The 27338-nt window shown below is 34.4% G+C and overlaps 1 protein-coding gene across 1 annotated transcript; it reads left to right on the top strand.

The window, feature by feature from the left end:
• Window positions 1-61: 61 nt before the first annotated feature.
• LOC110460000 (monocarboxylate transporter 12-like) lies at window positions 62-14374 on the top strand. The gene is made up of 6 exons (XM_021512685.1): window positions 62-263; window positions 6966-7216; window positions 9123-9266; window positions 10223-11005; window positions 11808-11858; window positions 12594-14374. The coding sequence occupies exons 2-6, from the start codon at window positions 7021-7023 to the stop codon at window positions 12956-12958; spliced, it is 1539 nt and encodes a 512-aa protein (XP_021368360.1). The 5' UTR covers window positions 62-263; window positions 6966-7020; the 3' UTR covers window positions 12959-14374.
• The last annotated feature ends 12964 nt before the right edge of the window (window positions 14375-27338 follow it).

Genomic DNA, 27338 nt, shown 5'->3' with positions numbered 1-27338 from the left:
CAGAGGTCAACACAGATAAATCGTATGTGACCCTATAGATCTCTCACACATCAACAGAAGAGCGCGTTTTACGCCAAGCAGCTGTCCTTTTGTTTGAGAATACTGATAATATGATTAGGGTTCAAGTAAGGTAGCTATGTAAAACGACAGCGGTCACGTAAATTGTCAGTGTGCGTTCACGTTCCGACTACGTGGGCTTTGTCTGACCTAGTGTAATCTACCTGAAAGGTTTGCCGATTCAGGTACAGCATTGTCGTTGCTATGTAAGTATATTTCCATTTTGTTCGTAATAAATTCCCAAATATAACATGTATGTATGTTGACGGTGTGATATAGTGTCACTATTACCTGTTTGTGATCAAAACAAGCTATTCGTTCTTCAGAATCATAATCAATCGATCACATCTGACATTTAAATAATTGGTTAAGCCAGCATCTAATAAACGATTGTTATAAACGTGTATACCTATTCTTTAATGTGTATAAGAGATCGTTTCTAACAAGAGGATCTAAAATCAATCCAGGCTACTTTGTTTAACTAGATAACCGTTAAACCGGGTTTGAAAAGGTCGCGTTAGGACTATATTTATCATTTGTTGTATCTCCATTATGTTAAGTCAAGTAGTACATTCCATTACCACTATTCAACATGACAGAGAGCTAATAGTGACAGACTGCCCACTCCCATGTGTTAAAAGTCTTAGATACAATATATAGTTCATGTGTCTAACTGGAATTATCGATCAAATATTAATAAATATGTTTTATTGTTGGAAAGAAGAACAAACATGCTAATTATCAATATTATTCCATGATAGTTTTTGTGAATAATTAACATATTTCTAAAAATCTTCAAGCGGATTTTCTCTCATGCTTACCCTGTTCAGTAGATGCACAAAAGTCGATCGTAAAGAACTTATGAACATGCTATAATATACTGCCTATTGTGACGCCATAAAATGATTATGAAATAACGTCACAAACCTCCAGATTATTTAATGACATCACAATTGAGAAAATATATACAATGCATATCAAATTAATCAAACCTGATACCAATTGTTAATTTTAGCACATCAAAGACTCACTGAAACGAAAATTAAAATCCTTTCCAAAAAGATCACATCATGTAATTAAGATCCTTCAAAATACATCTGATATCAATGTTTCCGAATATAAATGTACTTTGTAAGTTATAAGGGTGTTTATAAGGACCATTCCATGACCATGTAGTATATCTGCATATTTCAGAAAACTTCAATTATGATTTTAAACACTAAAGTGACTTGTTTATTTTTTAAATACAAAGTAATTTTGTTTAAGTGTGTGCATTACTTATCATTAGCCTTGACAAGAAATATTAGGCTGATAAACACCAATGCAACAAATACAACTGCGGGCCAGATGTGGAACAATTACCAAGTTTTGTTTATAAAACGGAAAGTATACGAAATCTGTTTAGCCTCATTCCACCTTCCTTCAAAGTATTTCGCATTAAATCAGAAAAGGACGTTTCACAATAAATCGAAACATAATATTCTCAGGGTGACGAGATATATGCATGTGTAACAAAATGATTATATTAAATACCAACTCATTAATAGGTTGTTCCCGAAATATTGGAGATTTTTTTTTTTTTTTTTTTACCTGTATCTAACAACGGTTGGAAAATAATTGAATACACAAACACATTGACATATACAATGTCGCTATAGGAGACATATAAATAAAATAATACAGCTACGGGAGAAATAATAATACAATATATATGTATATACAGTGTAGTAGCTATGGGATAAATAGAAATACGATAATATAGCTAAGGGATAATTAAGGATAAAATCCGTATACATATAGTAGATATGGACGAATTAGAAATAAGAAAATATATCTAAGGGAGAAATAAGAATAAAATACTTATACATATAAGAGCTATGGGAGAAATGGAAATACGATAATAGCTATGGTACAAATAACAATACATATATATGTAGTACATGATAAAGCTAGGAGGGAAATAAGAATAATCGCGTATACATATAGCAGCCATGGAAGATGGGAAAATAAAAACAACTACATATATATGTAGTAGCTATGGGAAAAAATGGAAGCAAATTTAATGTTGCTAAGGGAGAAATGAGAAAAACATGCGTATGTATTAACAATAGGAGAGAAACAAATACAAAAGCACAGGTGTTTAAACACCAACAGTTTGCAACAAACAGCTACATTCGTATAGCAGCACCGTTTACAGTCAATAAAACGAATACACTTTAAATGTTCTACCTTCTCCACTATACATGAGTTATCTCCCTTAATACCTTTTTGATATTAATAGAACTATAGAAGAGCTATAACGATTTATCTTCGTGTGTTATATTACAATATCAGATAACTACAGCAGTCATAAAGAAGTACTTTTTATCAAATATGATATGTTTCTTAGTTTTAAATATCTTCAGAAAAAATTATTTTGCAAACAATCTGATAAAAACATTGATGTTAGTTTAGCAGTTACAGACGATGTGTATAATGATGATATATATTTTAATGAAATTGTGTTTAAACGCTTTTGAAGTAATAACATTTTTGTGATAAAAATTGTAATGAATTACTAAGGTCAGAATTTTGAACTCTATTATTTTTTTCAGGTTTCTAAAACATCATTTAATTTAACCTTGTGTCAAGATGTTAGAGACTTGACCGTGCTGTGTTTAAATGTTGTAGTTAAACATACATTTATTCCGGTACGGTTAGTAAGTAATCCTACGTTCAGAATAAATTATCTGTTGTAACAGTGATACGTTTGTAAAGTAATAGAGGGTTTTATAGGCATTTTCCCTTTTGGCAGTTCTCGTACATTGTATGTTTCGGAATACCTTTGACATGAACTTTAATTCTTGTGAACTTACACTGTAGGATCACTGATTAGTCCTAAATTGAGTTACTGATCATATGGTGCAGTATGTACGTAGTTTATTTTTTAAATGTTATTGTCCCACAATATTTGTTTTTGGAATACTGCCAGGGTTGGGGCCCTGGTAACAGTCTCCTTACAATAATTGTCCTCATGCAAGAGGGCTCTCTTTCATACATTCATTTATGCTCATTAATTCATCCATCCATTCATTCATTTTGACAATCATCACGTGGAATGCCAGAAATGCTATTAATGACTATTGACTAAGGTAAGTATTAAGTGTGTGCTGAAATAATTGTAAATAATATTTTAGTTGTTCTTAATATTCTTTCATGCCAATTTTTTGTTCAATTTGATAAAACTTCGAGTCTCGAATATCTGACATAGAGCGGAGACCTGTAACATAACAAGTATATAGCTAGTAGTCATGTTGGGAGCACGGGGGCTCGCCACTAATGTCCGAAACACACACATATTTGTGCTGTGACCAACATATATGCAAGTTAGCACTTGATCTAGGAAGGTCAGCAGTCACCCTATGTTTGTTTACATGTCCTTATTTTATATACAAAAAGTTGGTATTGCATATCTTTATTTATAGTTACCCTTTCCCCTTTCTTCAGAGGAGGAGAAGGGCATATTACTTTAGCAGAAAGGTTGATGATGCAGAATGAAACAGACGTTAGGCCTACTTTTTGAAATATCGTCAACAAGCCAAAGATCATTCTTTCGTGTGAAGTTGAGTGTAAAGAGCCCTATTGCTTATTTCTATGGTAATTGACATAGGGTATGTATATCATTGCACATGGATCAAAAAGTTAAAAATATGTTTTACATGGTATATACTAAATATTCATTTATATAATTTACAATTAACCTTTATTTCATTCGTTTTCCTTCATCATTCATTTCTTTTAACACTCCTAGGATCCAACATCCCTTCTTCCATTCATTTTTCTGTCATTCATTTCTTATACAATCTCTTTTTCATTCAATCATTCATTCTTTCCACAGTCATTCATTTATACATTCATGCCTTCATTTGCTTTTATTCAATGACTCCCAATAGTGTAAATCCAATATATGCTTCATATAAAACATTAGATCTATTTGAAACCTCTTGAAAATTTCAAGTTTTTTGTTTGTCTTTTTCACAGATAAATAAGGACCTGTATATTGTATATCCAATCAGAATCAGTAAAACAATTTAGATATTTAAATTTTGTCTCACTTGGCTTGTAACAAAGAAAAATATATTTTAAAGTTCTCACATTTTGCTCTTTACCCATATTAAGGAAACAGAAATTAATTGAATTCCAAAAAACATCAAAATGCTTACATTCTACAAAAAGTAAATTGTCCTCCATCTTATTATAATTTGGACATACATCATAATCCTCTATTCTCCATCGCTTAAGATTTTTCCTTGTTGGAATTATATTCTGAAACAGTTTCCATTTGTAGACTTTACATTTATTGTCCTGTATATTCTTGAAATTATATTCAAGTGCTTCTTGAAAATCTGTTTTCAAATTGTAATTGTGGATTCCATCTTTCTATTACTTTTGGTTTTTCTTGTTTGCACTAGATTTATATTTTATAAATTATATTATTTGAGTACATATCCTAGACTTTTCAATATCATTTTACCGTACTTCTACATGTAGTTCGATTCTGGTTTCATTTTTGCTTATTTTCTCGATCCACTCCTTTGGAATTGATGATTTTAGTTTTAAGAGCTCCACAATCCAGTTGTGCTTGCTTAGTTACGTTTTCATTAATTTTTTTTTATATCATTTATTTTTCCTGTTTCATCACATAAATCACATTTTTTTTTATTATTCAACTCTCCATCCAATGCGTGTAGATTTAGGATTTACGCTCATTTTGGATATTTACACACCCCAAATTATTTCGTTCAATATATCATCTGGTATTACGACTCGTTATTTTTTCAACATTACTAGTGGTTTTTTGTTGTTGATCTATTTCTCACATTACAAATTCCCATTTTTTTTCCAAATTTGTTAAAATAAAACTTTGCCTGCTCACAAGAGAAGATAACTCTGCAATACGCAAGGACGGAATATGTGATTCCATATCCCTTACTTTTAATCCTCCTTCCTTATGCTCACGTATCATGACTGTTCTCTTGACTTTATCTGTTTTACCATCCCACAAGAATTAAATATTATCTGCTCTAAGTTCTTTATTAGTGTTTTATTTTCATATTTTAATGCTGCATTACATGCTATTTTTGGTATTAGTAATTCTTTTGCAATTGTAGTTTTACCAATTAGGGTTAGTTTTCTTTGCTTCAAGTTCTTGATTAGGTGGTTAACCGAGTCCACATTTTTTCCCCAATTGATTTATTCAACATTTCCTTTTCTTCACCTCAAATATTACCCCTAAAGATTTAACATTTTCTCTTGACATCTTTATTTCCATTATATCTATTCGAATTTTATTCTGTCCTAAACATAAACCCTCTGATTTGTCTTTATTAAATTTATCTATATATGTTTGCCACATTTTCATGGATTTTTGTACGTTCATAAACAATATCTTTGTTGTTTTGTACTTAGTTACTTTGGTGAGTTCTTCGTACCGTTTTCAGTTCTATCACTACTTACATGGTCTTTTTCTTTGTTGACTCCTCCAAAGAAGAAACGGAGATCTAACACGCACTTCATCATACTAAGAGTTATTTTTATCTGCCCATCGTCGGCCGATAGAGGTACATTAAATACACGGATTCTCGATGTAATTTCATGGTTATGGTCTGGGCGCCTAGGGTTTGTTGATAGTAAATGGACAAGCTTTCTACGTATAACTATACCTGTAGTCAGCAGCTTCGTCCGATCGTTCATGATATCCACATACACCCTACACATCTTTCCCGTCCTCTGCAATCCATACACATGGTCTGCCTCAATCTTTTGTCATATAGCCTGGTATAGCCCCTGATGCGTAAGCCAGCCTTTGCGCTGTGGTTGTGTTAATCCAAAAATATAAGCTTCAATAAGAAAAACTGAATTAGCTGTTCCATATCCCTCCTGTTGTTCCTCACTGTCAGGATTCCTAACAGACGACACCCTACTGGCGACAGACACATTGTCTGGCACATTTCCCGCCATGTTTCCATCCATTGTTCCTGGCTGAGCGTAAGAAATTCCTCTTTACGTTCGTCAAAATCGAGTCACAAAACATTCAAACCTCAACTGTCGAATTCGTTCTCTAGGTCACTTAAATATGTCTTGAGTACCACAAAATTCTGTTTGCATGATAAATTATCAAAATAACATCCCAGTTTTTCGCAAGAGAAAATCCCTGTCACCTTGGTTCAGGGGCGCTAATTCCTTTTTTGCTTTCTTCATCAACAAACTAAAATTTTGATTAGGCGTGTTTAAGATTTCGAATTGATAGCGACTATTTTATGAACATATAATGTTACGTCATGTCTATATCAGGTTATTTTTTTATTTTTTTTATCCATACAAGCTTCATACAGATATTTCTGCTGACTTTTCAATCATTGATATTTCCGAGTTATTAAAGAAAAAATAGAATATATTGCAAAATCTTAATCACTCATTTAAAGAAAAAAGGACAATGTGCTCTAACTTCGCTAGAACTTAGTAACTACAACACAGCTGTTACCTCCTCAGAGAGGTAATACGCAGTAAGTGAAGCAATAACAGTTTTGTTCGCATCCTGGAATTTCTTTTAATATTTTGATACATATCTTTTTCAGTTATTGATAAGAATGTGCTTTTAATGTAAAAAAATAAATAATACTAATACATACGACTATCCAGCTTATTTAACGTAGATGATTTAAAGCATACGTAAGAGAATAATTTATTCCGTCAAGAAGATTGACATACTGAGGACACATTGTATATGTACAATGTACCATTTGTTTTCCATATTTCACAGTGGCATTCGATTTGAAATACCAAGATTCAATCGTAATGTTATATGGAGGAGTTGCCGTGATTCATATTTTGCACAAATAGTACTTATTTGCTTTTATTTATGACAGGGGGTACATTGAATAGCAACAATTAAAGGTCTGTATCCAGTCAACACTTTAAGACATGGATCAGTTCCGTGATGTTGACGGCGGCTGGGCTTGGGTGGCAATGGCGGCCTGCTTTGTTGGTAACGTTTTAAACGGCTTCCTGAACTACAGTGTCGGAATCTTCCACGTGGCATTATTGGAAGAGTTCCAGGAGGACGTGGCCACTACCGCCATTGTTGGTTCCGTATATGCCGGTCTATATTCCCTCTTTGGTAAGTCTTTTCGCATTGCTTTACAAGAAGAGATCTTATAAATAAGCCCCTTAAGTATACGTATACGTTTAAGCATAAGTTTATACGCTTATCCGAAGGGAGCATACATTGATTTGTTAAATCTGTTAAAAAATGTATTTATTATATTTGGTATATTTTGGGATATATATAGACGTCAGAAGTACTTTTAGTTGACATTGGGGAGTATGGGCACGATCTACGCGAACATTTCACTACTTGTACGTGTATTTTATGCCGTAGACTTTGCATAGCGCTACCATACTGGTACATCGGTGACAGTGTATACGGCCGTGACAGTTAGATGATGCCAGGGCATGATGATGATGTAATGCCTCTGAATAACAATAACTTTGATTACTATGCACTGTAAATCATTTTTATTTCGGGAGATATTTATTTTAGCGTTAATCCGCGTAAGACTCAACCCTGAAAATATATATCTTGGGAATAATTATATCACTGTATCATACCTGTAATGTGTGGTTCTCTAATCATTCGCCAATTTTAATATTTAAATAGGTGTCCTATCGTGGAATAAAATATACGCAAAATACAAGTGATTTAAAGTACATGCCGTATGAAGTTTGATGACTATGTACTACATCCTCTATGATACCACTGACTACTCTGGTTCAGCTGAGCTTCATTCCTGATCGTTTACCGATCTTACGACAACTATGGTCACCTGCGACCAAACCTAATGGGATGACTGTAATTTTGCGATTGTGAACTTTCATTTACTCAGTAGTTATATACTAGCCTCTCTAACATACTGAGTTAAGATAATCCAGAGCCTGTTATCAGCTTATGTACATAAACAGAAGTGTGCACTTACGAGACTGTAATCAATGCTAAAGAAATGGTACGATCGCTATTCAGATCTTGTTTCTCACTATGGGATTTATATATCTGTTATAATTAATATAATGTTCAATTTGTCTGAAATGTTTGCTTATATTGCCTGATGTGTCGGCAGACATAATGACGGTTATAGGCGCGGGACAACCGCTAATTTATCTGGAACACCTGTTGTCGTCTTCGGTCCATTATTTTTCCTTTATTTTTTATTTTTCCGTGTTTGTTTGTCTCCAGCAAATAACTAATTAAAAGTAAGTTGTTTTTTATCCTTATTTTGCAGGTTAGTATTGAATTGTTGAGTGGATGTGTTATCCATGTTCTTCCATAGTCTTTGTTACCGTTGTTAATGTAGTCAACGCCACCATGGCCACCGATACACCAATGCACCTGTCTGTATACGGTTGAGCTATAGCCAGTTGTACTGAATGAAATGCGCGTGAAAGTAGTGGATTGTTTGAATAGCTTGTGTCTCGTACTTTACACTTGATCTTGTAGAGACGCTTATTCTTCACAAATAATTACTTTCCGGCTGACTGTCTTAGTATAGAAATGATATCTCTATAAAACACAGTTTTATCAAAACAAATTAATTTTCTTAGATGAACAGTCTGTATAAATAGACATGAATGTATCTAATATGATTTTAACAACCAATAGTTAAGAACTCCCGTAAAAAGACATACCCATATAAGCGTGGGATGGGCTACTACTACTAGAGATCTTACAAATAAGCCTCTAAAGTATACGTATAAGTTTACGCATAAGGTTATACGTTTATCCGAAGGAAGCTGTACACTGTCTTCGAACATTCTTATTGATTTGCTAAACATTTCAAATAAGTATTGGAATACAAGTACCATTAAGAAACAATATTTTGTGTCGATAGTAGAGTAGGAGTAAGAACAGTCATCTGCCACATACCCAAAGGTATGGCTATGTTGTACTGTTTGACACTAACCATTGTAAATGATTCTACATTGTTTCGTAGATCATTACATAAGTATTTTAACTTGTAATTGTTTTGTAGGACCATTTGTCAGTATGGTTGTCAACACGACAAGCTGTCAGACAGCACTTATGATTGGGGCAGTCCTGACCGTGCTCGGATTCTCATCCTGTTTCTTCGCCAATAGTCTTTCTACTGTTCTCTTTACGTATGGGATCATAGCAGGCAGGTGAAAGATTATCTGATTTTTCGTTCACTAAGGAAAGCATGTTTGCAGGTGTTGACTGAGGTTTGTTACAATATGTATATGAATATGCTACTATTTTACTTCTAGTTGAGATAAGCCACTAAAGAACACACAGTAATATATATTTAATTTAATTTATTCAAGCAAATTTTGCATTATGAGGATTGCGCAAATGTTGCCTTTTCAGGAGCTAACTACTGACCGTAAGCCACATAACTAATTGCTCCACTGATGTGGGTGTCTGAGCGTGTATTGTTGACCTGTTTGCGCTGAGACCGCTCCTCCAACAGTATGTGTTTGCTTAGTGATGCCTCAACTAAATGTTATAACATCGTAGCACCCACCCCGATCCATTGTTAGGTTATTGGAATTGCTTTGTCGGAGGGAGGGGGAGGCACTTTTGTTCCTGAATAATTCAAATTCAAGCTGAATGGACGCTTATGAACCTTTTGGTTAAGTCGATGATTTTAGACAAAATATACGTTTAAATGAAAACGCAAATACATTGCCGTTAAGTGAACCCGAATATTGTGAAGAATGACAACGCATGCATTCAATATTGCGAATAGTTATAGACCTAACATGCAAAGAAAATCGCAGACGCGCATTTTCGTTTCTTTTTAGATTAGGTTATTTTGGCATTACCGTATAATATTAACACAATTAGGTTGTGTTAATATTATACGGTAATGCCAAAATAACCTAATAAAGCAACTCAATTTTGTTAAGACATCATGTGAAAGTTTATGATGGTCAACGTATTTTAAGAAATTTTAATGACAAATATATATTGTCAAACTGCTTCTAATGATTAATTGAATTACTGTGGCTTTGAAAACGTAAATGATAAATGTAATTTTGATAACATATCCTTGAGTCTATGATTGTTTATTACTCACTTTGTTTCCAAAATCTTATTTATTCCTGTTTCAAGGTCTCGGGTCTGGCTTCTGCGCTACACCTATCTTGATCATGACCGGATACAGTTTCAAAAAGTACCGGGGAATAGCCAACGGGGTTGTCGTTTGCGGGTGTGGAATTGGCATGCTGGGAAGCGGCCCTTTAAGTCAATATTTTATCGACACATATGGGCTTCGTGGTGGCTTCCTCATGATGGGTGCTGTCGCGTGCCACCTGATTGTGTGCGCAGCATTGATCCGACCATCCGGTGCGGAAGGGTGGCACAAGAAAATGCGACAGGAGTCAGAAGACGCTTCTAAAAAGTGTGTCCAAGTTCGCAGTATTCTTGATCCTTCCTTGTACAAAAACCACGCTTTCCTGCTTATACTTATTGCTGGTTTCGGATGGAACGTCGCTTATGCTATAGTTCTTCTTCATCTCCCAAACTTTTCAGTCGTTCTAGGATCCTCCAAAGCAGAAGCTGCTATGCTTCTTTTTGTTATCGGAGTTGGAAGCTCCGTAAGTCGGGTCTTTGGAGGACTCGTAACCAGCAACGAGGCAGGAATAGATCCAATATTGTTAAAGCTTGGAGTATTGGGAATCACTGGAGTACTGACCTTATTATTTCCGTTCTACTCTCACATATATTGGCAGCAAGTGATATTTGCATGCCTGTTTGGGATATACAGTGGGGGACTCATAGCATTTACAGTTCCTATTCTCATAGAGATAGTCGGGCTATCTAAACTGTCTGCTGCCGTTGGCGCACTGTACTTCATGTACGGAATTGGCTGGTTTGTTGGACCGACGGTTGCAGGTAGAGCAAACTTTTGTTTTCCTGTTTTGAAATATTTGATCAGATACATGAATTGATGCTCTATGTTATTTGGTAAATGCATTATTATCCCATCAATAGGAGATACAACTATACCAATTGCATGTTATGGAAATATTGTTATCGGTACCATATTGTGGTGTTATTGTTATATATCTATATGTACATTTGTATGTCATCTTAGAAATTCCAGGAGTTATACTTACGTTTCTACACCCTATGCATATGTCACGACAAAACATCGAAAGCACGCGGCTAGCTATTGTTTTTCTCTGTAAATATGCTAGACTTATGCCTGTCTTTGAAGATACGAGATGAGGGACAGCTGATTGTAATTCCGGTCAAATTTATCGTTACGCTGCCACGCGATCAAAACATTGTGTATCAAAATATCTACTTATCTCCCAAACGGTTGGTTTATGATGATTTGTCTACTGTATGTTTAATTCATGAAATTAACTCTACCTGAGATTATAATAGAGTAATAATTGTTCTATATTCAGTGCAACACGTATTTGTAACCGTGATTGTTCCTCTGTAAACAAAATAGTTGCCTCCCTGAAAACAGTACACCATATTATTATTTTTTCTCTGTAAACAGTACAGCACATTATGATTTCAAACAATTGCGACTCATAGTTTGATATTCTCATTTGTATGACTTGAATAACTATTATAAGCATGTTTCTTTATTATCATTTTTGATATTCCTTTCTTTACCCAGAATGCATTACAATGTATATCCATACTGATATATAATCTACTTTCTATTTCTCATTGATAGGTCTGATAATAGATCACACTGGCAGCTACGATATCGTCTTTTATGTAACAGGTATTGTCATTTCCAGTTTGTGAGCTAAAAATATCACGTTCTTTGTGTTTGATATTACTCTTCACAAAATCATTATATATATTTCAATACACGCTATATTTTCTATATAAACGTGGAATTCATATAACATCGCCAATATTAAATGAAACAGATTTGCTGACAGGATTCCCTTTTTGTAAAATGTCATGGTATTATCAAGATTGTTTGAAAAACTCCAACTGGCATGTTCTATTTTTTATCCAAAATCATGTTCATGGTAGATGTCTAAATCTCATTGAAATTCATTTCTTAGCATATGATGACAAAACTTAATCCTGTAGACTTAATTAATATGTGTTTACTATAACCTTCATTAGACTTCAATGTTAAGGATTTTCTGTGAACGATTTCGTATCACTATGAAGAACTGTATATAATGAATTGGAACCTTTTCACCGCTATGACAACAGATCAAGTTAAGTATTAAAATAGCATTTGAAAAAATAAACCTATACCTTTCGGAACTTTATAAAAACATGATTTAAGATGGAAGAAACAAAATTCAACTACGTTATGTTCTGAGAGTATACTTTGCAATAGTGGCCGACCGGGATTCGATCCCTGAAATTTTGGAGTATTTTACTTGCAATGGGACAGACATTACCATACTTATATAGCTGTATCGTCATCTAGAGGAATCAAGTACGTACCTAACTGTCACACCTGCTATCTATACTAAAGTATCTTCTGTTTCAGGTGCCATATTTACGCTCGCCTCGGTGTTGACGTTGCTGTCTACAATATGGCGTCCGAAAGACGTGAATGTTGACGAAGACGACCGCTTTGTGGCCTCCGTCCTGTTTAAAGACTCAAACTTTCTTACCGGGTCAATGCTTCTGACGGGGTCAACCAACGTCATGCTGGACTTCCGGGCATCCACTATGAACATGTCTCACTCCTCCAAATCACTAGGACCCTATAGCTCCTACCGGTCTGTCCGGATGCAATCCTCGAATCGATCTGTCAACACACAGGAGAAAGTACCACTGAAATTATCTAGACTTGCTATCGACAATGGGGAATCAGCTCCTTTAACTGTAGAAAGTGTAAGTGAGATATGAACAGTGGCAAAAAACAATATCGTAAATTTTTAAACTAGGCTATAATTGTTAATGATGAAATGCTTCAAAACCGGTGTTGTAATGAAATGTATTTATTTTGACAAAGGTATTGTCGACTGTTTATTAATGACACTGATATGCTGGCACTATTATGTTGGTGATCACATAGATTGTACCTCAGGTATTCTTTTGTACATTTTTGATTGGTTTATTACTAAGTTTTGAAAAGATGTATTAATGTATATATATATATGAATATTGAGATCATCAATCCATCAATCAATCGTTAATTATCTGACAGTGGATGTTAAAGAGAATCAGAATATATGTATTTAGGCATTTTAATTTTTATGGATGGTTGTAACGTAAGAATACATTATGAAAAGATGATAATTTAGCTGATGATTAGATGAAAATGATGGGATGAATGCATGTATAACACAGCAAGTCTGCCTAATTATTGATTTTCTTTACTTTTTCTATGATTAATTTCTGCTGTTAACTTTGATACGTTAATTAATTAATATGATACACGTATGTTCGTACATGTAGTTAGTGGTACTAACGCACAGTTTACTGACAAATATCATCCTGATACATACCGCTGTTCGATGGTTATATCACGTTCGGTCACTGATGGAAATAAAAAAAGCTTACAGAGTATAACTCTTAAGTTACTGGTAAACAATGTAGTTCATTGATTAAAGCACGTTTTTATTGATGGATACATGATATCTGCTAATGAATAAACGTAGTTGACTTATGTATCAACACAGGTTACCGAGCTTTGTGCGTAGCTAACTGATACTGACATGTTGTGTGCTGTCGTTCTGGGATGGATACATGTATATAACTGACAACTGTATGCGTTTGTCTTATAGTAACACGTGGTTATTGATCAGTATATGTTGTTCTCTGATGAACATAGTATGTAAATAGCTGACATCTGTACGCATTTTCTGATAGTAACAAGTGATCAGTATATACATGTGTTGCTCACTGATGAATACAAGATGTCTACTGATGAGTTTAGTTTGTTGTTTCGGCATCGAAGACCTAATGCACTGAAACTAGGTTGATCCAATTACAAATATCTTGTTACCACAGATATGAGAATATTTTTAAACGTCCATGTCGTGTGAAAAAATATATATAAAGGCAGAGATATTGACCTCTTATTCAATTAAAACGAATGCATATATTTCATCAATGCACTTCAAATCTGGAGGATGTCATGCTATCATCTCACTTATTCCCTAGCACGTTTTATTTCCGATTTATTTCAGGTACACTAAAACTAAATGAAAAAGAGGACGCATTTTAATACGAGGCATGCTCCTTGCATAAATTCGCAGGCAGAAAGACAAAAAATATCCTACGTTCTATATTAAAAAATGTTCGTATTAAGCAAATTTTAAACATACATAAACAATGTATTAGCAATTTGTATAAATATGATAAATTATACAATCCATCTATGATATGATTTATATACTATATAGACAATTTGTATATGCATGTACATAATATGTGTAAATATATTGTGATAAACAGAAATGAAAATGGTAAGACAAATCAAAATGTAAACACTCTATGAATAGAATGACAAAAGATTCAGTTTATTTCTGCATTTTGTATCTAGTTTGATGATTTTATGTTGCTCGTTTATCGATTATCTTTAATGTGTGAAACAATCTTATTCACATTAAAATGCCTGGAATGAATTTGTGACTTAAGGCAATAGTTCATCCCTCAGCACCAGCCACATATCGGCTGAAAAGGGGGTCGGCACATTTTCTACGACTGTTGGGGATAGAACGGGGCAATGAAACGCCTAAATAGAATTAACATTTCATCCTAATAGGTTTTGAGTATTTCCTTAAAACTAGACTGTGTTAATATCACACACATTACGAAACTTAATGGATCACGTATCTTCAGAAATAGAAAAAGAGTGAAGCGTGTGTTATAACGATAGCTCTACTCATCTTGTAAATTACACCCCGACCATGGTGACGCAATTACGTCGTCTTGGTGGCGTGTAGAGTTTGGGATACAGTGACAGTCATACTGTAATTTAAGTACGATTAGGGATCGTATAATTACATTACAACACAACCTTCCGATTGTTCCGCGTTATTAGAACAATCAAAGTTTAATGCCGAAACCGCAGGTCTAATATCTTTTAATGTTTTCCTTATAACCATATCGATTAGCAAAAAGGTTAGAAAACACTAGTATGTATTGAAATAAGGACACGTTTTAAGGGGATTGGATAACTTGTAAATCCCATTACAAAAGCTTCGTTTGTTAAAGAGTTGTTTTTTCTCAGTTGCGTTTGTTTTTTGTAATGAGAATTATTCCAAGTAAATTGAACACGGGAAGCTATAATGTGAAAGCTGTTTATACGTACAGATGTGAATAAGTGCTGCATAGCTGTACCTTTATGAAAATGGTATTACCATTAGATGAGGATTTGAATAGTTATGTATAAAGATAATGATATAATACGGCGACGTTGGTAATTTTCTATTCCACGTAATGGAGTAAATGTGAAAAATTGTCTATCAACATTTTGTTTTCAAAGTGAAAAATAGTACATTAGATGCATAATCTGTTTCTAAACCAATTGCCTGGCGACTCTTATGTATATAATGTTGTTTAAAGCGTTGTTTTTGGACAGGAAAACCTCACAATCTTGTGACGTTGAAATATAATCATTTAGTGCTTTGCATGATTTCCATAGTGTTTGGTAGAGAAGCGCAATCACTAATGGCAAAGGGGGAAATAATGCACTTTAGGAAGGAAATCATAAGGGAAACTAAAGTTAAAGAAAATCTCTAAAGACTACAGTAACAATTTTAAGCAATTGAAAATAAGCTCGAATCCGATATATTTTGGAACAAATGTCATTAATGTAATAAGAAAATAGTGTACAGATTGAAAACAATAGCACATATATCACGTTATGCGACATCGAGGTCCAGTCTAAAGTATATAATTACCTTAAAGGATTATCGTGTAGCTCGTAAATAAATAAACACTGTCCAATTTGACCTGATTAGATAAAAGTGTGTATGTTTCTACCATTCTTTACGCATCCTGGTACAGGGTATAACATACGTTATCAACACACTAAATATGGCGACTGTAGGTGACAATCAAGTTTTCAAATATCCTGAAAGTCATGCTAGTAGAATGATCAAATAGCCATTTGAACACGACAATATTAACAACTGCAACATATACAAGTGTAACAATACAGTATCAAAGTCGTACCCGGTTCTGACCGGAATACCACACTGAAGGGTCCTTAAATCGCTACTGTTTCTTATATATATTCTCTTTCTGTATGATATATATGTATAAGTTGTATCATGCAACTTTAGTTTCATTCTCACCTCGCAAACTCACTTTAATAAAATGGAAAATAACATAATCATTATAATAATTCGAGGTTCTTTTATACCGCTTTATTACAACCAAGTTCGTAGGTCGTCTCAAAGTAGTTCACAAATTATTATCCGTGGTTATAGGGCCTTTGCAACAAGCCAACATCTTTCTCAACTCACTGGGGAGCAAACAGCCGGTGCTGTCATTTTAGTGCTCACAGTTAGCATTCAACAATTCTGGCACTGCCCAACCATGTACTCATTTACAGCTGAGTAGACTGGAACAAAAGGAGTAAAGTATCATGCTCAAAGATATAACACAGTGCCGTGCCTCGAACCCACAACCCTTCGGTTACGAGCCCGGCTTCCTACCAATAGACTACCGTGCCTCCTTAAAAGGTTAATACAATCAATGTACCAATATAGAGGTCGTTTGTGTACCTAAACGAAAGCATTTTTCGTTAACTATTTAAAACCGTAGTTAGACCCACGCATGGAATATGGGTTATGCGTTTGAAACCCACACGAAATAAAGGAAATTGAACTTTTAGAATCGGTTCAAAAAGAGTCACAAAGTTACGTCCGGGATGAAAGGATGTGTCATAAAATGAACCCCCCAGGAAACTTTATCAAACACGTTAAAATATCAACGGCTACTACGAGACATAGTCAGATTACAATCAATATATTTTATGATAGAGAAAGCAATGGGCTCTATGGAAAAGAGAAATTATCATTAGCACATAACATTAGCAAAAAAAGATAGGACACTGCGAAACCTCAGGGAACGGTTGATCGAACGATTATTAAAAATTCATAACAAATTAAACCGTCTTTAAACCTTGATTAAATAGTATGACGCCAAAAACACAATAATGATGTTGCAAAACCGTTCATCAACGTAAATCTCTGCTTAACGGTTCGTTAAAGCTTGCTTAAACCATAACTAGACAATGATGATCGAAAGCATCATTAAACCACCATTAAATTATACACAACTAAAAATGATGATAAATAAAATGTATCATATTTGGAAAACTTGGTAGACAACGTACTCAGCGAGGTAAGCGAGATTTTTACGTGTCGGACGAACTTCAAAGTGTACAAAATATGCATACATACAAAACATCACAACTAAATTCAAATAACATACTTTACCATAAGGTGCTTCAAATTAAAACACAAAAAAAACTTTTGATAAAAATGTACTTTTTTTTATAGTAAATGTGATGTTTGTACCATTCGGTACCTACATGTACCACCAACTATGGCGACAAGTTCCTACGGTTCTTATTTGTATATCTCTCATTTTACATGAAGATGTTCGTACCTCAATGGAAAGTGGCACGTACAATCATAATTAAGTTTTAAACAAACATTTAACAGTCTCCCCAATTAAGCACTTATCACGGGTATGGCTTCTTCAGCCCTTACTGAGATCTGTCGGGGGCTTCAGACTAATCTGGTGATTCAGTCACAGAATGATTTACGTACCATGCACGTCTTTAAAAGTAGTAAAGTGTCATTTGCCTAGAAATTTTATAATCTGTCGTCGAATTTAAGTTTATTAATCAATACCATTTTATATCTTACAGTTTAGTTAATGTTATTGGTTTTTATTTGAACATTTTCGGTTCGATACCGTGCAAATACGCGATATCACCGCTGTGTTTGTGACGGCAAGAAATAGGATAAAGAAGCGTGAGATATGTCGTGATCATGTGACACGAGAGGTGTAGATATAAGAACCGTATGGGCCTGTCTCCATAATGGGTAGTTCATACCGAATGGTACGAACATCGTGCTGTTTATAATCGCATTTCATTTACATGTTAAAATAGAAACGACCGGTGACGACCTTAAATAGGACAAAACGTCATCTACCAAATTACCCTGCTTTCCTTCTCTATATTTTGTTTTTATTATTGTTGTAAGTTGTGTTCAAGCCGATTGTAAGAAAAGCCGCATAAAGTTTTGATGATGTCATATTTGATGTGTCTCTTATTCTTCATGTTCTTCTTCTTCTCCTTCTTCTTCTTCTTCTTCTTCTTCTTCTTCTTCTTCTTCTTCTTCTTCTTCTTCTTCTTCTGCTTCTTCCGGTACTGAGTTGGGTTCCATACAGAACGTCATAAACTCTGGTGTTTTTAGTTGATATGTAAGTAAACCTGTTTGTTTTCTTGACATATGCATATACAATTGAATCTGTATTAAGAGAACACCTAAAAAACCGGTCGTTAGATAGAACGTTCGATTTACAACGTTTGACCTTATTATTTATAGAATTACACGACCGACTAGCCGAACTTCTTCTTCAGACAACCGTAAACAGACCAACATTCCAAGCGCACATTTAAACATGTATGTTCAAGAGTTCAGGTGAATAACTGAGCAATAGTTGATTGATAATTATGAAAGTAACCAATATAATTTAGAGTGTGTGAAATGATCGTTAAGAAGCCTATCGTCAAACTTGGTGAGTCGTAAATTTAAAGTCGACCAGCAAATTTGACCAAAATTAATATGGTCGTTTAGCACAATATTTGGGTCAGTAATGAGTTGTCGCTTGTCACATTAGACGGATGGTTACTTAATACAGTTAAATAAGTTAGTAAAAATGTCCGGGAGGAATGAAATGTTGTCGCAGAAAACATATGGTCGTTAATACAGATAGTCGCCTGAGCAGACTCAATTTCCATTTAAAAAAATTCTTTATAATAATGCATTTATTTTTTACTTTACAAGTAAGGTAAAATACAACTGCAGCTTCCGATTGGTTGGGAGACGGAGGGAAGAATAGTGTGTAATGGGTGCCTTCGGGAGTCAAGGCGAGTGTGAACATAGAGTCCGGGCGATATTTTGAGCTTTGAGTACGCCGTGGAGATTCCACAAGATGGAAACAGGGAGAAAAGCTGGGTGATATTTTGAGTTCTTAGAAGAAAAAACCAGAGCTAAAGTGTGGAGAGCGGGTAGCAGCATCACTTTGTCATGGATTCATCATGGAAAGATGATCCTGAAATGTCGATCCATCATTTAACATCCATTAAATCGCCAAATGATCACATAAATAACTTTTCCAACAACAAATTTTAATGGTAGATTAGCTTATTTATCATTAGCGGTTTAATGTATCATTAAGGATTCAAACCTTAAATTGGTTCATCACATAAAATGGTCAGTATTATCACAAACTGTTAATCTAAACAATTTATGTGTATTAATTAAATGTATGTTGTAGCACTTCTTTAGTGTATTTTTTTCTATAAACCTGTATATGATATATGAAATAAATGTTGTTTTAAACCAATATATCTATAAACGTTCGGAATGGCCTAAAACAGAGAGCTATACTACAGGTAAAGAAGTTGAAATCAATTGAAATGAAAACTAGAAAATATATCGATATGAAATATGGCTAATTTATAGGATCTAACAAGTATGTTTAAGTCAATAACATTATAAAAAATGAATATACAGAAATTGTAAAAAGTATTATACATTTTTTGTACCATTAATATGGCTATCAAGGCAGCTATACACGCAAATATCTGCCTGTGTTCATCTTTTTTCGTAATAAATTGTAATGAAAGTCATTGGTTCGGTTACTATCCATAGTATATACATGTATATATGCCAAGTTGAAACTTACAGAATAAACATGAGAAGTTATCACTCTTCATAGAAATTGTCCTGTTGGGATTTATAGTGATAACAATGATCATTGAAAGCAGTTTAATAAAAATGAAGCTGTCAAATACGTTAGAAACTAAAACAAAGATTGTTTTGCTTCCTTTCTAATTATAATTCTAGATATCCAGCTTTAAAAGTGTGTACAAAACCATTGAAATATCAAACGCAATTTACGATGGCCGATATGGGTCGGCAGAAGCGTATTATGACTTGATTTAAATCAGTCCGGCAGTGTTCTCAGAGGAAAATATGTCAGTCAGAAATGTATTATGACTTCACCTTAATCTGCCCGGCAGTTTTCTTAAAAAAAATATGTCCGGTAAAAGTATGATTGAAAAGCTCCCTCTGGAAATGGGGATAAAAATAAATATAGCAACTACCGTATACAGAGCTCAGTACGGGTTAAAGTATAGATAATAAAGTGTAAATGCTTATTGGAGTAGGGGTAACATTGTAATAATGTTAATATTTCTCACGTCATTTACTGGCCGGCTAAATTCCGGATGTCAAAGCAATGGGCGGAACAAAATGATTTTAAAACAATACTAACGCAAATCATTTAGAGTACATTAGCCATCATCCACTACCGGTAATTTATTCTAATTCCCTCTGTCTTCATAAGAGTGAATGTCCTTCAAAAAAAAGCATCAATATTACTGGGAGACATTAGGATTTGATCATTTCGATAAATTATGTACGATTATCAGATAATTTTCGTCATTTTAATAGAATTAGTAATGGACACAGGCACTGACTGCCTCTATATCCATATCTTATAAGGTTACATATACATAATATGATTTGTCACTTCCAGATATCTGTCTTTAACTAGCCAAAGGATTGTACTTAAGCTCTAGTTTTTGCCAATGTTTATCTAATTTAGTTTCGAAGTCTCGTATAGTTGCTGAGTTTATGACATATTCGGGCAGACCATTCCAAATATCAACAGTTCTGAAACTAAACGAGTTGTTTTCTTATATCTAGGCTTCATGATTAATTAATTAGACATCATACTACAGGTAAAAGACACATAAAGTACATCAAACAAAAATGAATATCAACGGCATGCACATATTACAGATGATAATACTGCTTAAAGGATACATGCTAAGGAGTTGAAACACATGTGTAGGTACATGTATCTTGCTGGGCTTTGTTTCACACGTGAGTTATAATGGTTTCCGCTGCCATTTACTCAGACCAAGTAAAGTTAAAAGTTATTAATTTTGGAATCCTGTTTCGTGTTCTGTTTAGTTACCTAAACACTCTTGTGCTAACTCCTATTGACTGGTAGATATACTGCAAAGTACCTCTCTGTCGGACATTTTTTCCAAAAAGAAAACTGCCGGGAAGATTAACATAGAGTCATGATACTTTTTTTCGGAACACAGTTTTCTCTAAGAAAACTGCCGGGCAGATTTATATTAAGTCATGAAACGTTTCTGCCGGCCCATATTGGCCATCGTAGGTATTTCCTACAGTGTGTCTTCTTGCTGATATAGTGTAGGGCTATTACACATGTTGATCTGTGTTTATCTAATGTTATAATCTTTACTCTGTGACACACATAGTAACATTTACATGCTTGTCCATCGGCCAAACAAGAAAGTGTCCATTAAGAGGTTATCCAGGCGGACACCAATTTTAATGTCCCTCTTAAGTTTCCCGAATGAACTGGGCATATCGATAACGACACTTCTATTATCACTGTATGTTTTCTTACTATTTTTCCACATGGTCATAGTCGAGTTAACAAATCATAACATTGTACGTGTGGGGTGTAACAACCAAAAAACGTTTTCATTGGTTATTACATGTACATTGATTATGACGTCATATCAAAATATTTTTGTATAAATGTAATAGCATGAGGGAGGTGTTTGCTGGCGATTTTCAATTCAAGCTGACGAAGATAATGCAAGAGAGTAATTGCAACATTATAAATACAGAAAACAACAAGAGAATGCCAAAACGTCACAAAAACACTACAACGAGAGGCTACAACTCTACAATGGGTTACAACATATACGATGGTAAAGATATACAAATAACCGATCGTGTGGAACTTTTCAAAGGAATATTCATACTAGTTGGTAACATTTCTTGTGTGTTTAAATGTATTGATTACGGAACACACTACTGAAATATGTTGTCAGCAACTTTGACAGCTTTACTACTGAGTCTTATATAGGGTATATTTTCAAATATGAAGTTATTTCAGAAAAGTGATGGTTTTTAACATCAAATAACAAAACAATACACATGTAATGCAGACAGTTTGAAGCTTTTGGGTTGTTCGGGAGGCGCAGTGGATAACATATTCGCTTTTTAATTTGCAACAATTATGAAACAAAATTTTTAATTTATATTAATCACTAATGTTGGCCCGGATAATAGCGCGAGCTTTTCACCATAGCGGCCAGGGTTCGACTCTCAGATCGGACGTGGAAAAGTATTTGGTCATCTACCTGACCACGTGTTTTATCTATGTACCTCAGAACACACAAAAAAACCACCGAACAATTGGAACATACACACCAAACGATCGGCAATGAAGCAATGACAACCGTTTAGTCTCATTCCGACTGTTTAGCTCATAAGAACTAACTCCAGGTAACATAGATCTACCGACATTCCTTATCTAGGTGTCGACTCACCTGTAATCAATATTGTAATCGAAGGTCAACACGACTGGTAACTGTAGTCAGATCATACAAATTGAGACTACACCGACTAACCTATTTAGGCTCTTCTCTGTACGCAGAGGCGCATTAAACAAAGCACGTTTCCTCCATTAAATTTTGTCGTGAGCCATTCGTTTTGATACAGGTATTTCAATCCTTTCTACTACAGGTTATGCTAATGTTACTGTACGTCAGAGTATCGTCCTTTTCGTTCTACTTTTTCTTCTTTTTTCTCCCCAATTCTTTAATGGTGTTGTCTGTTTTAGCAGAACATTTCATTCCACCTCGATTTCCGTCTGGTTATTTCTGCATTGATAGCATCAGTTTAGCTTCTTTGTTTGAATTTCTGGTCACTGTAAATATAGCGCTGACATACGTGAGTGAATACTCTTGTTGCCCTAGCTATCGTTTCTGTTGTTTCACAACGCTCTTACTCATAACGCTTGTTCATGGACAGTTGGCTTTTTAAGCAAGTGTTGTCATCTCCGTATTCTCCTGCTGTTGATAAACTTTTCTCACGTTTGTCCCATTCTTTGATTTTATCTTCATAGGTGAATGCAGCGCTGCTGATAATACTACTGACCGATATAAATTTAAAACCTGGTTTATATCTTTTGATGGTATATTTCGGTTTTGTTGTTAATATTCATCACCTGCGTTGAAATCTAAATAATTAAACATTTTAAATATTCGCTCCATTTCACAAAAAGGATAGATTATAATACTACACGTTGAATAGGTAATATATACCTCTATATATCTAAATACATGTATGTGTGTTATGGTACATTACAATTTACATGTGTATCCCTACTTTAATGCAATACACGTGTAAGATATGTTATGTATGGTTCTAATGACGTGCCTCATACAAAGACAAATATATGGTGCATTGTAACTAAAGTTTTAATATCAAAATGTATATATGAAATCACATGTATATATTTACACTTGCATGGCATTGTCACTATATAGCCTCTTTGAAAGCTGTGTCGTTGATGGGACTTTAATTACCATGCATCACGAGACACAACTCTAAGCGTACTAATACAACACTGAACGGAACTACAATATCCAATATAAATAAACATAACGGCTGCTGAAATATCGCTGGGCATTATGAGATTTGACAATGTCATTGTAAATTTATGTGCAAAATAAAAAATGAAATAAATAAACACTTTTATTACAACGAAAACAAGATCAAGGTCTGCAATATCGTACAAAATGCACATCGGTTGAAATCACCAATGCCGGCAATGGAAACAATTTTAACGCTCATGCAATTTATCAGAAATATCGTCTGTTACACTGCACTGATCAACAGGGGTTCGTTACAAATGTCTGAAATACACATATTCTATAGACCTACTGACACATATGTAACAGACCTACTGATATGAGTCACAGCACACATAAACATTTCAGACATTTGTAACGAACCTGTGCTCCGTCGCAAGATCACTCACTTCAAACGCTATCAGTTTCACGCGTCTCGCATTCACGGTTCCTCAGTTTCTGACGACATGTCAAATATCGAGGCTGTTATAGAATCTACCGACTGTTGTCAGGTTCCCATACAATCAACAAATAAATTCACGCCTGGATTCTTCACAAAATGAGCAAAGAGAAAAGTTCGAATTAACTTCCAAAAATAACTCCCTCGTGGAGGGCAAGGTCGGATTTACGGTGTTCACTGTATTTGTCCAGCGCGAAATTTGTTCCGGGGGAAAATCGAAACAATTTCAAATCTAAATTTCAGCTCAGAGTTCTATTGATAAACTTAAATCACACTATAGACATATCATACGCAATTGTATTGATACTGAATTGTGGAATAAAATTGAAGTGTTTGTTAAAATTTCAAAGTACTACTTTGTTTGCCAATCAGCAAGCGACAATACGCTGTTCAAACTATTGAACGAACTTGTGTGGACTGTCGATAAGGCGGACATTTTCAATTTAAAAAAAAAATTATAAGTTAAAAAAGAACATGAGAGCAGAGAAAACGTAAATATAAGTATTGAACTGTTTTTGTATGGTATTTATGATCTATTTGAATGACACAGTTCAATGCTTAAATGTGGTACGTTCATCTTTCGATATAGAGGATTGTACACTCTTTTGGTGAATTGTTTAGTGCCAGAGGTTTACCGTAAACGTCATGGCCATAATGATATGATTTGAGTATCGGCATGTTTATTAATTATGCATTCTTTATATATACTCATATTTAGTTTGAAATTAATTTCTACACCTCTTTTTTTTTGAAATCATATATTACAATTTTACGCATCCTTCCTTCTGTTTCAAAAGTAGTTTAGACGAAGGAGGTCAATTTGGGAATTTTTGATGGCTATCACCGATCGGATTTATTTTATGTATAGATATACTTTTGGATTATGCCGTCATCATATGACATGAATGTAAGGTCAGCTTATAGATAATACCGTGATATGAGGGGATACAGTAGTAGGCGAACCCAAATCACAAATTACCTCAATTTGACGAAGTTTTATTTATTGAGCTTTCTTCGTTACTATGATTATTGCGTAACACTAAAGCTTCAAATAATAAAAACGACCAGAAAATTGATAAGTAGGTCACAGTGACCTATTTAATATATATCGGATAAAACATGCCAAAGATACTTTCCATTTTGTTCCTATTGGCACAAAAGCCGGATACCAACTGTTGTTTATATTTGTACATGGACCTTACGTTCAGATAGATTATTCGAGAATAAGTTTATGTGAATACGTCTGTACTTACTATTTGCTATCTAACAAGTGTTACTGGCAACAAATATGTCTTTACATACAGTGCTTTCAGTTCAGACCAGCCTACAATGCAACAATATACATTGATGTAAAGGTAGGCCCTTAAAAGTATAGCATTTGGTATAGTGTTGAGTTTGGCTAACATTATTGATTGAATTTGATACGATATTCGTGAACGAAAGCATTGATGTCTCTATATCCAGTTCAATATGATATAAATTACTTTGTTTAAACATGAAAAATTGTCTATTAATAAAAAGCTGTATGATTGTATTTCAACTGAAGATCTTTTCAGAATTCGTTAAAGGGTTTCTCAAAATCAAATACGTTACGAGATAAAATAACATCCTGAGAGAGACTATTGCAGATACAAATAATTCTTTGAGTAAAGTAATGGTTTATGAAACTAATTGGCAATGTTGTTTGAGTAAATTTGTCCACGAGTTTTACCCGAGTGTAGCGAGATCAAATAGTCTATCATATCTCCGCTCAAGCATATGTAACATAGAGTTCGAAGCCTAACGCAGTGTAGTATCTTGCTGTAGCTAAACCCAGGGAATAGCTTTGTAGATCTGTTTTGGAATTTTTCTATCCTTTTGATTTTCTTAATTTGTGTGGACTCCAAACACTTGCATCATGCTCTAAATGAGGTCGAACCAACGCTTGGAACATATTTGTGAACCTTGTTTTTGTCCAGATACACAAATGATTGCGTTATTACACCTACTGTACGATGTTGTTATACGATGCTGTATCACCTTATAATCTCTTAGTAGAATGAATAACGTACTTGTGTCAAAGTCCAGCTATATGTAAGCTGCATTCGCGTTATGTTTACTGTACTTCTAAGACAGCTTTAAAGACAACAAAACCATAGTGTCCGTTTGCACAGTTAATAGCAGTAAGGAAGCGATTAACAATGTTAGTTTCAGAGATATGATAATGCAAATCCGATTACCAGGATTTGAGAGTAAAAACCACTACTTAGTGGATTGTGAGGCAATTATATTTCATGTGTGCAAACAATCTACTCACGGATAAAAGGATCTCCGCCCTAATGTAAGGTGTGTGTCAGAGGGTGGCAATGCGTCCCATAATTCTAGCCAAACTTCCAATCAAGACGTAAAAGAATAAAAATATGTTAGGTTTATATGTTAATTTCACTCAGTCATTGAGTATTTACTATAAGGTATCGAGATACACTTACTTGTTGCATATCGAAACATAAGTATTAAGATACATTTGTATTTATTGTAGACTAATATACATTATATATCTGAACGACAGATGCGTGCTTATACAAATAGCAGTTGTTGTCTGGCTTTTGTGCCAGAATTCATGGTGTATGAATAAAAAAGCCCTCCTCCCGCTCACTTCAATCTTTACCCATTTGTGGAAAGCTGGTTAAGATACCCCAAACAAATACAAATGGGTAAGATGTTTGTGTTTCTAATGTGTATTTAGCCAACTAAAAGAGGGTTTCGTTAGCATGGTTACATCTGTAAGCCGATACATAACAATATCACTGTGAAATACTTATTAAATATGTGCTAGTTAAAAAAATATCATTTGCTGCTTTAATGCTACGCAATTCATCAATAGTATAAAGAAATGTTTAAAAAGTACATATTGTTCTGTATAAATGCAATTTATGTTTTTGTTCCCCATTTATCCCCGCCCCCACACACCACATAACTCGAAATGGTCCCCGAGCGGATCTTATATATTATATCAGTATGGCATAACCACAGTGTATGTATATGCAATCATTGGTGGTACAATGTTGCCATGGAACCCCAAACTTGTATAGGTGCAAACACACGTGTATGTCTTTATG

The sequence above is a fragment of the Mizuhopecten yessoensis genome, unplaced genomic scaffold, assembly GCF_002113885.1.
Source record: "Mizuhopecten yessoensis strain PY_sf001 unplaced genomic scaffold, ASM211388v2 scaffold10281, whole genome shotgun sequence".
Lineage (NCBI taxonomy): Eukaryota > Metazoa > Mollusca > Bivalvia > Pectinida > Pectinidae > Mizuhopecten > Mizuhopecten yessoensis.
The sequence above is the reverse complement of the archived record's forward strand: the minus strand, read 5'-3'. Positions and strand labels throughout refer to the sequence as shown.

Bases quoted from the DNA above. Each gene is read 5' to 3' on its own strand.
- LOC110460000 (XM_021512685.1), top strand. From the start codon at position 7,021: ATGGATCAGTTCCGTGATGTTGACGGCGGCTGGGCTTGGGTGGCAATG. The intron at 11,006-11,807 runs GTAGAGCAAACT...TCTCATTGATAG, and splicing joins TGTTGGACCGACGGTTGCAG to GTCTGATAATAGATCACACT. The intron at 11,859-12,593 runs GTATTGTCATTT...CTTCTGTTTCAG, and splicing joins TATCGTCTTTTATGTAACAG to GTGCCATATTTACGCTCGCC.